This window comes from Cyprinus carpio, chromosome B10, assembly GCF_018340385.1.
Source record: "Cyprinus carpio isolate SPL01 chromosome B10, ASM1834038v1, whole genome shotgun sequence".
NCBI classification, from domain to species: domain Eukaryota; kingdom Metazoa; phylum Chordata; class Actinopteri; order Cypriniformes; family Cyprinidae; genus Cyprinus; species Cyprinus carpio.
Genome location: NC_056606.1, coordinates 13,827,983 through 13,845,301, shown reverse-complemented (window position 1 = coordinate 13,845,301; position 17,319 = coordinate 13,827,983). Strand labels below are relative to the sequence as shown.

The following is a 17,319-nucleotide window of genomic DNA, read 5'->3' as shown; positions in this document are numbered from 1 at the left end:
CCTTCATACTCACTGAACAGTTTCAGACATTCAGAACATAAATGAAGCTCCACGGTGGGAAAATCACTCGTGTAAATAAAAATGTTAATACTTAAGAAGACAGTTTGACATTAATCCAGTGTTTTAAATTTAAATGTTCACAGAATTGATTATACAAGCTTTGCTGTGCAATTGAAAAAGGAACAGGAAGTGATTTTTTGCATCAAAGTTAAACAAGTAATTTATTCCATTGGGTATGAGGGGGGCGATTAAAATATGATAGAAATAAGATTCCCCAAAATAAAATTTTCTGTACTTACTTGACTTATGACAAAAATTTTACTCATGTTCAATGATGGAATGGGTGAACCGTTTACTTAAAATAAATTGTTAAACCTATAAATCAATGTGTCATTTTAACTCTTTTAATTAATCTTCACCACTCTTTCTAGTTGTATAAAAATGATAAGAATTTAGTCCCATCTTAATCCAATAGTGTTATTCAATACAATTTAAGGTGTCCAGTCACTTTATCAATAAGATCAGCTGGTCCCGGTCCCACCCCAAGAACCGTACGAGACCCTGGTGCAATTTGGGTTCTTCCAGCATCTTGGATTAAACTGACCGGCAGTCCGACCTCTTTGGCGTGGGACAGCAGCTCCAGCAGACAGTCCTCATCTGGAGCCTTGACCACCACTTTGGGCTGACCGCAGTACTCCCACTGTTTCAGGAGCTCGGGGTTTCTGCGCTGGACCTGCTTGTAGGCGGACACAGCGGCATGGGAGCACTGGGCTGCCACTTTACCTTTGCCCATCTTCAGATCAGTTCGGACCACCAGGATCATTTTGAACTCTCCGCTCTCGCCCATCACACTGGCCTCGCTGCCAGCACCGGCACTGTTTCCTAAAGCTGCCATCATGCTGCGGGACGATCTGCCAAAACGCCCACTGAGGTGCCATCCGAGGCAGAGCCCACAGCCTACACCTGCCAGTATACCCAAAGCGACAGGCCCATACAGAGAGTCCATCCTCTTATCTGATGAAACACAAGCGTGAATGATTCATATCACTGCAGTTCTCTACCTTTACACAAAATAACCACGTTAACCATAGTACAAAGGTTAATATTACTACGATAAAACTGGTACCATCTACAAAATGGAATATAAAGTGAAACAAAATGGCAGAAAGATTTGTATCACATATTCAATTATTATGTGTATATTAGTAACAACAACTGTTACTATAGTATTTTAACCACAGGAAACTGGTTTAGCATTCATGTAAATAAACATATGCTAACATTCGACTGATTAATATGAAGCCAGTTTGACATAAATATAGTGTTTTAACTCTAAATGCTTAGAACTGATCATATTAGCCTCGTTGTGCAATTGAAAAAGGAAAAAAAAAGCATATGTAATTAAACTAAATGATTAAAAGATTACAAAAACACATGTGTTGGTGTTTATTATGTGTTCATGTTAGTAACTTGACAATAACTTACTATAGTATTTTAGAGGAAGCACTGGGATCTGCTGTATGGGTACAGTATCAAATAAGCATTAATATTTGTCCTACTAATAATCAATAAATCGATCATTTTCTGCACTACATTCGTCAATGACAATGCTGTCAGTTTAGCCTTCTGGATTAAATCTAAGTAAAACGTGTTCGCTTAAACGACCCTCTAACGATCTTTTATTAGCTATACTAACCGGTGCTGGTGAGACTATTCAATATAAACTTGTTTCTGAACATTTGATATCAGACTCACCAGCAATCAAAATGATTCAGCAACCTGAAGCTTCCTGCAAACTCCACGAGCCGCTTCGTTCAAGCCGACGCTGGATGATGACGTCACGTGTTTAAAGCAACCGCGAGAACTCGAGAGATCTTCAGCAAAAATCTAGTCAGGTTTCGATAGTGTGTATTTTATCCTTATGAATGAATGTGTTAATGTGTTCACCTTCCTTTCACACCTTCATTCTGCATTATTTAGAAAGGAAATTGTCCACCATCATTGCATTAGGCGGTGAAAAGGTGTTGTTGCAATTATTATTTTTTGCCCAATAATGCATATGACATTTAAAGCCGTAAGTGTGATGCCTCAAAATCTAGCAAACTACCTTCCTAGACAGCATTTTAAATATCATGGGTCATAGCTGTCAACCCTCCCGTTTTTTCCGGGTTTCTCACGTATTTGAGCTCTTTTCCCGCTGTCTTCCCGTTTTAGTATTTTCCCGTAAAATATCCCGTATTTTTACACTCTGATTGTGTTAGCTCAGAACACGCAACTATCTGTGTCTGTGAAGTGGCTTGCACTTGGGTTGCTAGACCTCCAGTAAAGCAGGTGGCAGTATACACTAGCTTAGGCTACTATCGAAGAAGAAGACAGTTGCAGCGGCGCCGGCGGGCGGGATGAAGACGGAAAAAGTAGCGGGAAGTGAACTTCGAGTCTAGAGTAGATGAGTGTGATGTGCGATGATAGATCAGGCCGCCGACGGCCAAAATCACCGAATTAATCACCAACCAAAACCGAGGACATTATGCCGATATTTGAGTAAATGGGAGACCACCTTCCACTACCTGACAAGCAGCCATGCAATGTGGGCAATACAGAAAATTTGTTCAACAAGCTGGACATAACACTAAGGTCGCTCTCTCTCTCTCTCTCACTCACAATCACACACACACACACACACACACACACACACACACACACACACACACACACTCTCTCTCTCTCTCTCTCTCTCTCTCAAACACACACACACTCTCTCTCTCTCTCTCTCTCTCTCAAAATCTCTCTCTCTCTCTCTCTCTCTCTCTCTCTCTCTCACTCACTCACACTCACACACACACACATACAAACACACACACACTGTCTCTCACACACACTGTCTCTGTCTCTCCCTCACACTCACACTCTTGAGTTTACATACAGTATTTATCAAAGACATTGTGGCTCCATTTTCCTTTTCTTTCCTGGTTTTAGGAATCGTGGCATTCCCTGGAAAAGATTGCGTTCAATTCCGATAACGCATTTGTTCAACTGCCTCTTACACACATTCTTTCTCTCTGTCTGCCTCTTTCTCTCTGTTTCTTTCTCACTCTGTCTCACAACATTAAGCTAAAACACGTTGTAGCAAATGAAAATGTGTAAGTAATGTTTACCTTAACGTATCCATTGGTCTGTCATTCTTTAATATATATTGTGTAGTTATAAACTCTTTAGACTGTTAATGATTAGTGCTTTTTTTAAAGTTTGTTGGTAAGAATCGTGTAAAAAAAAAATCCCTTATTTTGGGGATGGATTCCCGTACAAATCACCCACCTCCACTGTTCAATGTTGACAGCTATGTCATGGGTTAGTTCCCAGCTACATGGGTCGACTAATTTATAAGCAGGTGCATGCATTAACAGCAGCCTATATCTACTCAAACTCTTATCTGGGCAGGTTAATTCTTTACTCTTTTGAACCCCAGAGACCCAGCCTAATTTAAGACAGTGTAAAAAAGCTTTGAAACCAGACACTGTTTTTCGGGTCTGGCCTCTCATGGTTTTGCTCCCTTAGTGTACCCCTGGGAGAGCAGGTGTGCTGTGGGTTGTGTAAGACTTAAACTACTGACAAAATGTTTTTGATTCTGACTTTCGATATTGTCTTTTTTTGTTGTTGTTGTTGTTGTTTATCCAGACTGCTGTTCATCTGTTGCTTTGACACCAAGAAGTGAAGGTTATTTTCATCCCCAGTGAAAGACTATGTGAAATCGGTAATCATTAAGAGCAGAAAAATGAATACAAATGTACATTACATTATGTTAAGTGTGCATTTCAAAAGCAGAAAATTTGTAGGTTGTTAGATGATCAGATTTTTTCACTGACATCTTTGTGTTGCTGCACAGTGAAACTGGAGAAGCAAGAACAAGTACTGAACGTTTTGACAAACAAAGAGAGATGTGAAAAGATTGTGTTCAAAATAAAACCGGCATCAAAGTGTTTTCACAGTAACGTAGAGTACCTTCCGCAGTGATGGTAGTGTTAAAACTTTTTCTATGCCTCTTGTTAAAACTCTGCTGTACTTGGGGTTATTTTTGGTGCATTTGTGGTGGGCCTCAGGGTTTTTTGTGTGGTTGGTAACTGGAATGAGAGTCTTTATATATAGACTGTCATGCCGCTGGCCTATTTAGTGAATGTGAGATCTCACTAGGGTATTGTTAAGTGCACAAATACTCATCCTTCCTGTGAGTTTGTCACGTGTAATCCTAAAGGGATCATTCGACCAAGAATGAAATAATGTCATCATTCACTCACCCTTTATGTCATTTCAAATGATCTTCTTTCTTCTGTAGAAAGTTTAGCACAGTACCCAAGAAGATTACTATCTACTTTTATTGTGTGTAAAAGTGCAGCACGACCACTTTGCTAAATATCTCATTTTGTGTTCCACAGTAACAAATATTTAGAATGACATGAGGGTGAGTAAATTATAACCGACTGTTCACTTTTATGTGGGATTTTTGGGTTCCAGATTGGAATAATTATGGAAATGAATCATGATTTTTTGGTTTTAGCTTTACATAATGTGGTTTGCACTCTTGACTTGGCATTCATGATGACTCTGGCAGTGCATTTGGTTGCATCACTGGGTCATGCACAGGTCCGATTGGGTTACAGTAATCTGCAAAACACAGCAGAGATCTGCAGCCACCAGAATGATCAGGGACAGAGAAGAGAGAAAACAGACAAGAATGTGAATGCAGACTCTGTATTGCTCTCTTCCCCATCTCTGTCTTCCTCTGTGTGGGTCTAAAGACATTTTAAACATTGTGATTATCTGTCCCACAGGTGCATATTTTTGTCTATAATGAGATGGCTGAAAATGGGACAGATTTGAAGTTTCCTTGAAGAAGAGTGGGACTGTGGGACCAGCACAATCAGAGCTCTGGAAAGACAGGTCAGCCCTACAGGCTTTCTTCTAATGAACTCATTGACCTTATAGAACAGAAATGTGCACACCAAATGCTTGTTCTTTTGCAAATGCAATTTTAGGCTTATTATATTATTGCATCCCAGGATTATTATTGCTATAGCTGAAACTAAAACTAAAACCATAAAAAAAATTGTTACTTGAAATAAAATAAATATTAACTGAAATAAAAACAAGTTAAAAACTTGCCATGGCAACATTTCTCATTTGCATTTAATTTAACTTGTGTACTGAATTAAAAAACTAAAACTGGAATAAAAATTAATATATAGGACATAAACACCTAACAAAATTACTTTAACTAAAATGAAAATGGAAAACAACTGAAATAAAAGTATCTCAGTGATATTAAAATAGCACTGCTGGATCCTGCATATTCACATTTATCAACACTCTTCATGCTGAGTCTTGGCAAGCACTGTATTTGAATAGGAGCTCTATTGTGTCTAAACTTGATTTTCTATGTAGTACATTTATGTGGTAAATTTGTAATTTATTCCTGTGATGGCGAAACTGAATTTTCACCAGCCATTACTCCAGTTACATGATCCTTCAGAAATCATTATATTATGTTAAACTTTTAATCATTGTACTATGCTAAATCAATATACTATGCTAAATAGTTTCAAGATGTTTGATTGAAACCTCATATGCATATGTTTGAAAGTCATATGCATCCTTGATGAATAAAAGTACTGAACTAAATGTTCTCATACTGTATATATATGTGTAATGTGCATATATGTGTGCATGTAAATGTACATGATAAGCAGTACAAACAATTGATAAGAAAATAGAGGACACTAGGACACTCATTATGCTAGATACACTCATATTGAAGAAGTTGATGAAGAAATAGGAAAAATTCTCAAAATTAAATGGAAATGCATTTGACAGAAAAACTACTTGATTCTTTCTGCCTCAAAAAGATTTAAGAATCACCATTAACAGTGTCATTAACATCTCAAAGCCTCGTCTTAATCCAATAAAGGCACTCGCAGCGGTTCTTACAAATTAAGACTGACATCTAACTGCAGGTTGGAGTCTTTGCCAAGTTAGTCTGGGTTTAATAAAACCCCCGAGATTATTTTAATAGATTTTGTTTCAGTTCTGGAGAAGAGGCTTGAAAAGGCTTAGGTGAGTAAGGCTGTTCTTGCGAAACAGCCGCGGGTATGTAATACCAGTAGTTAAACACTTTGAACCAGGGGCCTCTGCGCAGTTTCCTCCCACACAGCTGAATGTGATAGAGTGTGTGCTCTACGTGTGCTTCAAGAGTACATACTGTTCAAGTAGGCCACTTTAATGTTTATGTAGTGTGGTACACATTTGTAAATATTGCATTGTATGTCCTGTATATATTAGTTAATACAGAATCTCGCTTCTTTTAGCCTACCATTTCTTACTGACTGACTACTTTTTCTCAGGGGCTAATAACGTGCAGCTTTAATTGTGCTTTAACTGGCACGTTTACATGGAAAAACAGATCTTTCATGTAGAGAAATTCAAGTCGTCTCTCAGCATGTGTGGGAGCGTTTAATAAGGCGAACCGCTCTGACTCGTAAGACTGACGTGGAAATGATTCTGATATGACTAAGTCTGACATTCCCGGACCAGGCGTCTGACTTTGGCTTTTCCAACACTTCTGCGTTCAATTGACACAAAAGACTGCTGCAAAATAGGCCAGTGGATGCTCCACTCCTCTAAGCAAGTTCCCATTGGTTCATGAGAGGGAAAGGGATAGTTCTCTAGTGAAGTAGTGTCATCGTTGCCTAAAAAGTCTAGTTCACCCAAAAATGAAATTGTGCTGAAAATGTACAGTACTCACCCATGAGTTTGTTTCTTCAACTAAAAAGAATTTGAGAAATTAGCATCACTTGCTCACCAACGGATCCTCTGCAGTGAATGGGTGTCTCCAGAATGAGTTTAAATGGCTAATAAAAACATCACAATAAAACCACAACTCCAGTCCATCACTTAATGTCTTGTGAAAAGCTGTGTGTTTGTAAGAAACAAATCCATCATAAAGGTGTTTTAACTTCAAACTGTCGTGCTCTATCCACAATATTGCATTCTCCAGTGAAAAAGTTATGGATTCATTTTTTTTTTTGTTCAAAAGATGCTAATTAGTCTTGTGGATTACTTGTGAATTATTTTTAGCATTTTATTCTTACGGCACTTATTCACTGCAAGATTCTTTGGTGAGCAAGTGATGTAATACAACATTTCTCCAAATCTGTTCCGATGAAGATATAAACTCATCTACATCTTGGATGGCCTGAGTAAATTTTCAGGCAAATTTTCCTTTTTGGGTGATCTGCTCCTTTAAGAACCTTTATCTACCTGATCAGACTTCAGACTTTTTACTGGTAACATCATTTAGTTAATGTTGGTGTTACCACATGAAGCACAGTTGTTGACAAGGTAGACTCTTTTACAATGTAGCTTCTTCCACTTATTTTTGATAGCAAAGATTTGAATTGGAATTATTGAAGTTTGGACTCAAACCAGTGTCTTCCTCCTTGGCCTTATGTGTCGTTGCTTACTAGTAGGCCACAGCTCCAACCTAGACTGTTTTTAAAGACTCTATGTGTCAGTTAAGTTGCTATATTAGCAAATCATCAGTTTATTTAATTGTGCACATAAGGTCAAATTATGGCCTTGTTTCCTCCTCATCCTCTTTGCTGCTGTCTCCATTCAGGCAGCACTTCAGAAGGTGAAGCTGAGCCTGCTGTTATATAACTATTATGAAATCTTTCTATCTATTTTTAGACTCCAGTATTGTCAGGTCTTTGAAACTATGAGATGGTTATGATCTTGGATCACTTTGCTCAGTGATTTGATTGCATTAAAACACTAATTTATGATGCTGTTATTTTAAAGATTTATTGTAGGTTTATTATTTGTGAAAATGGTTGCATAATACCTCCTCTAGCTCAGCACAAAAACATGTCTTGACATTTCCATCTCTTCATGACAACAAGCTCTCATTATTGCTAAACCTGACACCAGTGATTTATGAATGATGATTTTGCAGATTTTATATCAGCCTTATATAAACAGTTTCTACCTGCATCTTGCAAAAAAATCACATATGAAAACCTTATTTAATGGAATACTTAAAGGGATAGTTGAAGCAAAAAAATATATATATATCTTTCCAGACCTGTATAACTGTATTTTCTCTGAAAAGAACATATTTTGAACTGTTTTTATCCATATAATGGAAGACAGTAGAGTCCAAAACAACACTGAAGCCCACTGACCTTCATTGTGCAGACACAAAAAACACTAAAACATTTTTAAAAATATATTTTGTGTTCCACAGAAGAAAGTTATACAACACAACTTTGAGTAAATGATGATTTTTGGGCAGACTATCAATTTAAATACAAATGCAGTTGTGACTAAACCCAGCTGTGCCCTTGCATCTAAATCAAATCCTCACCAAAATCCAAATTTTCCATGCCATGCTTAATCTCTTACATTTATGCTAGATATAAAAGCAATCCAGCATGCCTTAATAATGGCATTGAAAGGTCTACACTGACAAAGTATGTGTCGTATGAAGCGGGGAATGAGACCATTACTGTTTTGCTTTCCTGGAATTCCAGTGATGCAGATCTCTAGGCCTTTTCCAGAAACCCTTCAATGCTTCCATAATAACCTCAACCCGCAAGTTTCACTGCAAAACAACCTGCCCTTTTCACCAACAGGAGCCAGAGGAACATTTTACAGCTCAGATCATCCTCTTTCATGGCCACTTAATGGATACGCCTCAGATGTTTCTTCTAAAATTCCTTAAGAGCAATAAAAATAGACAGAAATTATACTCAGTTGCTGACATGCAGCAAGAACATAGAGTTATAAAATAACTGTGAATCATGTTTGCTCTAGGAAGAATCTTGGAAGAGTATAGTTTGGGATTTTTTCTCTTCTAAAACTCAAAAGGAAAAGAAATTAAAAATGGTCATGGTTTACTCACCCTCATGTCTTTCTATAACTATGACTTTCTTCTGTGGAATATGATTTATGTTGTTATTTTTATTCTATACAATTAAAATCTGTGGACTCCGATGTTGCTTGGTTCTGTGTTCCTCGAAATATCCTTTTTCCTTCCACAGAAGAGTCATTTGGGTTTGAATGACATGAGGGGGAATAAATGATGACACTGTTTTCATTTATGGGTAAACTATCCCAATAAGCAATTTGCTCTGTATGTAATTTGAAAAGAGATTAAATGGATTTCAGTTGTGCTTTCATGTAGGGAGTGATGAAGAAAAATCCAAGGGAAAGAGCAACCACATAATTGAAACAGAAATAGAAGAAATGGAAAGAATAGGGAATCAGTGAGTGAGGAAACGAGACAGTGAGCGAGTCGGTGAATGAGTGCGAGGGAGGGAGGGAGAGATAGGCAGAAGGAACTTGCTGCCCCTGGTTGGTGTTGTGTAAGACTTGGCTGGCTGTAGCAGAATAACACTCTTATTCTCTCAGTGCTTTGAACTCTGGTACCCTACAGCTCCGACCACCCCTCTCTGCAGCAGCAAGAACTCACATTGAGGTGCCCCTCTCGCTCTCTCTACCTCTCTCACTCTCGCTTTCTCTCTATCTATTTCCCTCTCCCCTTTCCTGCTGTGTCGCACTTCTCTTTCTCTTCCCATAAGTCGTACCTCTCTCTGCTCCCTTCTCATTTGTCTTTCACTTTCTCCCACATGTGCTTGTCTGCTGAAGATGTGCTGCTGTACCTTTTTGCATTGAAGAAAGTTTCTGATTTTTTATTTATTTATTTTTTTGTTCTTTCTTTCTGTCCTGTTGGACTGAGAACAGGCGTGCACAGCTTCTTCAGCTGGTAAGAACCACCTGCATCATATCTGTAACCATGCAAATGTGTTTTATTATAGTTTCATATAGGAGACTGCTGCATGCATAAATGTATTCTGTATGTATTTCAGGATGCATCTTTCTAAAAGTTTGTGTACAAAAGTGGTTGTGTAACCCACACATTACTTCCTTGTTCCATTATGCGTGTGTATACAGTCTACGTTGTTCAGTGTGAAAGTGAATCCACGTGCGTGTGATAGTCACACAGCAGTGTCTGGGGTCTGCAGGTGCGTGTGTTAAAATGTGTCGATAACGGCTGGTGTTTGGTTCCGTGTTATGTGTATATGTGTGTGTGTTAGAACTGCACATCGTGTTTCGGATCGGTTGTCATTTCACGAGGCTGTAGGAATGAACGAACCCGTTGACCCGCGGTCTAGCCGAGGACACGCCCCTCCCTTACGCACGCACGCACGTCGCTGTGCCTTCTTGCTCTTCTAACTGAGGTTGTTGTGTTTTCCCCTTCGTCTCGCTTTGACGCTGTTTTTTTTCTTTTCTTTTTCTTTTTTGTCTCATATCGCAAAGTTGTTTACTTTAAGCTTCCGTTTTGACATACAGGTGTTGGCACAGCCACAGACAGAGGCTTCATACAGCTGGTAGGTTTTAGAGAGGGCTGACTAGCTGTAAAAAATACTTCTGCGTCACTCGCGTGCGCTACGCATTTGCTTGTTTTAGTTGGCACCTTCACTGGATTCAAGCGTTGAAAGAATGAACTAGAAACTTCCTCTGGAAAGAGAACTTTCCTGCCCTAAATGTAACTTGAGAAGGTTTAGTGACTTGTTTTTTTTTTACGGTTTGGCATGTTATGTGTCTCTTGTTATCTGCTGGAGCTGCAGCGACATCGTGTGGTTCGTTATGTAACAGACGAACCCAGTGACCCTCGGATTCATCGAGGCTTACGAGGAGCTGATAAATTACGTTATTCATGCATCGATGCATAATTAACTCTTAGCTTTGGGTTGGTTTAGTTAGAAACTACAAATATTGAAAGTAACTTGAGCTTATTTAACTCGATATGATATTTATAGATTCGTGCTTATATAAGTGTTTGTGCGCGCGTGCGCGTGTGTACATGTTGTATATGTTTAGCATTACATTAAAAATTTACAAACAATTGTAAAGAGTTTACAAGGGTAACAGTTTGATGCTGTGTTGTAATCAGTGAAAACGATATGGATTAAGGATATTAATTATACCAACAAGATATATTGTTTGTTTGTTATTGTCTGATATTTGATTTTTCTTTTCCAGCCAATATTGTATATTTTGTTATTTTTGTTTGTTTTAAGATTAGTTTTGCAATATTTCTATAAACTAGCACTAATTTAATGGTGGATTATAGAAAACATTTAATCCTTTGTAGAGAGGTTTTTTAGAACTAAATTATTTAATGCTTACAAATAATGATAGAATTGCTGTGTGCATTTGTGCATAAAATGACTTGTTAAAAATCTAATTAGCATCCCAGATGTCTATAATTATATTATAAGCACTTGCTTGTTTTTCCAACTTTAAATATAACTTATATAATTTTTTTAAATTGTGTGTGTGTGTGTATGTGTATATATATATATATATATATATATACATATATATATATATACACACACACGCATATATATATATTCACACACACACACACACACACATACACACACACATATATATAAATATATGGAATATATATTTTTTTTCATATTGTCTATTATAATGTTAAGATTCCTAAATTCACTTGGAGCATACAATTAATTAATTCAGCTATTATCTAATAATATTTATTTATTTATTTTATTTTTTGTCAAAGTTGATATTTATAAATGGATTCCTAATCTATATGATTTTTTTTTTTTTAAATTCTTTGTTATACCGTGGGGTCCAAAAATCATTTGACATTAAAATCTGAGATTTAAATACTAAATAAAAAAAATAAAAAAAAATCAGTTTAACAATTTAGGAAATTTTAAAACAAATGTTTGGGAATAATACCGGCATCATACATTGAATTTATCACAGACCTTCCTTTTGTTGTTCTTTTTCCTTCAAGTCTACAAAATGTCCAGAAGATGGCGCCATAGACCAGTGTGAGTTATTGGCCCTGCTGGTACTAAAAAGATGTTACTGTATCTGAGATCCACACGTTTTTGCCCCACATTGTGTTTAAGAAATGAATAGGCTTGTGACCTGTAGGGGCATTAAACTGTTAAAGGAGGCTTATTTGGACAATCGACATGAATTTCTCTTATCTAGAGAGATAATTGTTGTCTTTCTTTCAGCCTGTGAAGTTGCTGTCTGACCTGCATTCGGCAGTCGTGTTTTCCTGTTGGTCTTTTGTGACACAGAACAAATGTACTTTGTTGGATGATGTAATGGCACGCCTCAGTCATATGATACACTCTGTGTATATAATATATGTCATCTCTGTGTAATTTTCTGTGAACAGAATTGAATACAGTTTTTGTGCAACTTTGTACAATGTTTTTTCTTGAACACATACATCACTGAAAGTGAAAATACAGTTATAGTTTGTCGGTTGGTTCTGGCATATCCAAGTGATCAAGAAATCTTTTTCTTGCCAGTTCATAGATTATATTTTGCATAAGGAAAATTACCACAAAAAAAGTACTACTAATAATTTATTTTCATGCACGTTTGGTGCTTACATTGCAGATACACTAATTATTAGTGTACAGAGTCATTACATTTTAATTTGACCTAGTTCATTTTGTGGTCACTTAGAATTAACCATCTTTAGAGTTTTTTTGTTTGATGCTTTATTTATTTATTTTCCACCCAGAATAGTTTGAGATTGCTATAATGGAGAAAAATGATTATATTCTAAATATTATGAAATACAATTGTAAGTACGCCTAATGGTTGCATTAGTTAAGTTGAACTTATTTTCTCCTGATATTAATTATTTCTTTTTTACACAGTATTAGGAATTAAAGGGCAAATGAGCTTAATTTATGTGAAAATAATGTCATAAGCTAAAACCTACAATGATCATCATAGGCTTTACTGTCTTCATGGAAAATATAGTCATATTTTATCTCTTTTTAAGGTGAATTAAGGCCTGGACATTTTGCCTATTCATTATCACGTCAGAACTCATTTAGTGCTATTTAACACATTCACTTTCACAACAAAATGTACATTTTTTTTATCTGTTTTTTTAATGTTATGTGAGCATCAATGACAATGAAAAGAGCATCATTTTGATTAAGTGATTGATGACACGTTTAGTGTTCCTTGTCCAGCAGAGGGTGAAGGGTATAATTATTTAATTATTTGATGATAATTCAGTCCCACTCTTGTGGAGTCACTCTTTCCTTATGGATCTGGCAGTCCATCAGGAATATGGAAAGGATACATAAAACTGATGAAAATGTTCAATATAAATTTATGGAGTTGTAAGTTTTTACTGGCCTCTAATGAATGACAGGTGACCATGTCGCCAGCTGCAAAAGACCGTTACTTACCAAACAAGACTTTTCTTTACAGAGTTTTCGTGATTTGTTTCTGATGGCTGTTTTGTCTAGTATCTCAGACTTGTGTGAGTCACAGTTCGACCCCAGCATCTCTCTTTGTGTCTCTCTCAGTGGGAGGCAGGACCACGTGTATTGTACCCCTCGCAGGAAAGTCAGTTGTTATAACTTCAACCAGCGGGCACTTTTATGGAACTTTGAACCAGTCCGCTGACCACTATTTTATTTGCGTTGTAAAATATAATACTTTGTCCCACTTACTTTTTATTTCAGAAGTATTGAGTCAACTTTAAGTTAATTCGATATTATGTAAATCAATATAATATGTGTGTGTGTGTGTGTGTGTGTGTGTTTATACTCAAATTAAGAATAAACTATAGATTTACAGTAAAATGTGGTAAATTCCATACTGACAAAACAGCAATGATAACAACTATTATTGACAGAAATCATTTTTTTTTTTTTTAAATGTACTACTGTAATACATGATGGCTTTGTATTTCAGTGTTTACACTTGAATAAAAGCCATCGTTTAGAGAATCCCTCATACAAGGGTGTGTGTGGCAGTTTTCTTCCAGCTATTTACACAGTCAGTGTGTTCCTACAATATCATTTTGCCATAATCAACTTTGAAACACATTTGTGTATGCAAGGCAAAGAATTATTAGTGTATTTAATCAGTGTGATTTAAGCCTCTCGTGGATTTGAAATAACGCACCTGGCTGCACTGCATTTCTCTAAATAAAGTTTTACAACTGATGCAAGAAGTGTAAAGTGTGTTTGAGGGACTATGCTGTGTGCACAAATTAAAAAGATCCTGAAATAAAATTGCAATTGCTGCCCTGAAGCTGTAACCAGTTATAACAATAAAAATGTCAGGGTTGGGTCAGTGTATATCATGTTTCATATCATCTTCCAATAGATGGAAGTGTCGCTGTTTATTCACAAACTTTCAAATGCACTTAGCCAAAAAATGAATTACGTGTTATTTATAATACTGGTACTTTAAAATGAATTCATACAAAAGTTACTTTTATAAAAAGTGGATATACTTTTAAAAAATATTGTCTATATTTATCACGTTTTGGCATATTGTCATAAAAGAAAACGTGTCTTTCCGTGTGTTACATTTGGTGCTCACATTATTCTTCCACTGTCTCTTCATTGCCATTCTCAGATTTTTTTATGTGATAAACAGTTTTACGTTAGATTCTTGTTATTTATTTATTTTATTCTTAAAATTGAAACGTAATTGAAATAGAATCAGTACATACATTTGGACAAAAAAATCCACAGGTTGGTTAAAACATTTTACAGAACAATTAATTATTTGTTTTTAAACAGTTAGTCTAACTATCCGTTAACTTGCACAGACACATTTCTCTTGCTATCCAAATGTTTTGCGTGCCATTAAACAATTTTCATTGGTTTCAAATGGCTATAGAGAAATTTTAACACAAACTCTACACCTTAAATAAAACTAAAGGATATTTGTTCAATTTGTGAGCTTTTTTTCTTTCTTTCTTTTTTGTCTTTTGTTTGAGTTTGACCGAGTTTGCTAACTTCTGGGCATATGTTCAGTAAATTTGTCTATGTTAGACACACACACACACACACACACACACACACACACGTGCAACACACACTATTAACCCTTTTCCAGATTCTGAAGCCCCTATCACTGTTTTGGGAAAAAAAAATTTGTAACACAACCTTAAGTAATATGCCAAATCTACTTCCAATCAGTATTGGCCAGGTGCACACAAATACACACTCACATACCTCACCCTTCCCTGTCCCCTCAATCGCCACACAATGGCTTTGTAATCAGGCACGTCATTCATGATTGTGGGCGGGTTCGAGTTGTGAGTCAGACCTGTACCTGCTCAGGGCTGTGAAACCACATTTGAGACACACAAAAGGAAACGGCCAATTCATACGAGTGATGTGACAGGTGTAAATGTGTGCAGACGTGCCTGTTTATGTGTTAAAGGTGAAGCAGTACTGATGTTCAGCACGAGGTCTTAATATCCCAGTATCATTTTCTCTCTATTTTGATTCAGCATTTTTTTCATTATTTGAATAAATATCCTCTTTGTGCTAAAACATGGACAAAAGCTCTTTTTATAACTGGAGAAACTTGTTTGTGGGATGAATGAAATGCAGGCGATTTCATTGATTCATTTCTCTCATTCACCAGAAGGACAATAATGTGACACTCATCCATGACTGATAAAACTAGCAGCTCAGTTTACCATACTGTTAACATCTTAAAGAAAAGTTCTTGATTACCTAGAACAAGACAGTGTGCAACATTTTTATTGATATAGGGTCATAGGATTCTGTAAGAGGATGTTTTTTTTTTTAAGAGGGTTTTGTAAAAAGTATGCTAGATTAATCTGTACTATCTGTGTCATAGATTAGAATCTCGTTTACATCCTGTAGTCTTAAAACATTTTTTGGTAACACTTTATTTTAAGGTGTCCTTGTTACACAGGTTATATGTGCTTACAATTAAAATAACAATACATTATGCATAATTACATGCAAGTAACACAAGCCAAACCATATAGTAAGCACATGTAGTTAATTAATATTTCTCAGTACTTAAATGTATAACTGCACTGTAACTAGCACACGTTAAAAAATAATTGTAACCCATTTTTTTTCAGTAACTACATTTAAGATGTCTCTTGTTAACATTAAATAAATTAGTTAACATGAACTAGCAATGAACAATACTGTAAGTCTTTATTAATCTCTGTTAACGTCAATTTTAACATTAAAACAGTAAATAATTGTGTTTCTTTTAACTAGAATTAGCCTTTTTTAATAGATGCTTTAAAAATATTGTTAGTTTGTTAGATAATGCATTATCTAATGTTAACAAATGAGATCTTATTGCAAAGTGTTAGTCATTTTTCAGTTGAAGGTCTTGTTAATTGTCAGTTTCTGCCATCACCTGCAGACCGTTGTTTTAAAATATTTGTAAGAACATCAACTCTGATATCTTGAGAATCTGGTTTATTGCCGTTCTGAATAGGAGAGTTGGCTGTTTTGTTCGTGATGAGGCCAATAAATTATGAATTAGAAAGGCGTTGGGGTTTGTGCCGCTTGATGTCTTTCTAGAGCGGGACACTCCCTTCCCTCCTGACAGATCAAAACAAATTAGGGCATAAATGGCTGGCCTTTTAATTGTTTTTAAATTTTATGATCAGGCTATGTCATCGATGATGAACATTATGCAAGACCAAATGTGTCTGTAACAAATCAATCAGTGCAATTTTTCTCTCTTTTTGGGCCAGAAATGTTCATCATAATTGTTTGAGGCCAGACTCCCGACAGCCTCACCTCATTGTCCTTGGGCCGGACAGCATGTGTGTGTTCCGGTGGCATTGCAGTGGGTGGAGGAACTAGAATGAGCTCATGTGGTTGAAAATCCCACATTGATAAATCATGGACTAACCCCTACACATGCACACACACACCCAACCACACATTATTTCAACCCAGGGGACGCTGTCTCATAGTCACACAAAACGCACACATACACACTGTCTCTCACTCCAGATTGCAAACTGAACATTCCCCGTCATTGGCGATTGATCATGCAGTCCAAAATTTCCTACACACATGAAAATGAGTTTCACAGAAGCTTTGTGGGTGCCACAGATGACCTCACTGATAGTCTGAAGTGATCGTCCAAGCCTGATACTTAAGAGAACAGCACAATGAAATCAGATCAGTCATTTTGAAAATCTTCTGAAGGGATTGTTTGTTGATGAAATTGGTTGATATAATTCAAGGAATTGTGTATATCACTTTTTTTATTTATTCATTTTTACACACCTTTATGTATTTTTAGTGTGTGTGTGTGTGTGTGTGTGTGTGTGTGTGTGTGTGTGTGTGTGTGTGTGTGTGAGAGAGAGAGAGAGAGAGTGTGTATACACTGACATTTTTTTTTTTAGAAAATGATGAAAAACTAAAGATT

At 36.5% G+C, this 17,319-nt stretch overlaps 1 protein-coding gene and 1 long non-coding RNA gene across 5 annotated transcripts; one reads left to right on the top strand and one right to left on the bottom strand.

Moving 5' to 3' along the window:
• Positions 1-390: 390 nt before the first annotated feature.
• ptrh2 (peptidyl-tRNA hydrolase 2) lies at positions 391-1,913 on the bottom strand. Of its 2 annotated transcripts, XM_042732649.1 has the most exons (3): positions 1,756-1,838; positions 1,486-1,516; positions 391-1,014 (listed from the first exon to the last, which is right to left on the bottom strand). In XM_042732649.1, exon 3 carries the CDS (start codon positions 1,004-1,006, stop codon positions 482-484), a length of 525 nt encoding a protein of 174 aa, XP_042588583.1. In that variant the 5' UTR covers positions 1,007-1,014; positions 1,486-1,516; positions 1,756-1,838; the 3' UTR covers positions 391-481. The 2 variants fall into 2 exon arrangements, with proteins under 2 accessions (XP_042588583.1, XP_042588582.1); XM_042732648.1 differs by lacking the exon at positions 1,486-1,516 and having other exon boundaries at positions 1,756-1,913.
• A 6,935-nt stretch (positions 1,914-8,848) lies between these two features.
• LOC122138714 lies at positions 8,849-14,087 on the top strand. Of its 3 annotated transcripts, XR_006155752.1 has the most exons (3): positions 8,849-9,526; positions 9,793-9,814; positions 11,888-14,087. It is a non-coding gene; the product is annotated as an uncharacterized LOC122138714 (long non-coding RNA). The 3 variants fall into 3 exon arrangements; XR_006155751.1 differs by lacking the exon at positions 8,849-9,526 and having other exon boundaries at positions 9,559-9,814; XR_006155750.1 differs by lacking the exons at positions 8,849-9,526; positions 9,793-9,814 and adding an exon at positions 9,822-10,439.
• Positions 14,088-17,319: the final 3,232 nt, after the last annotated feature.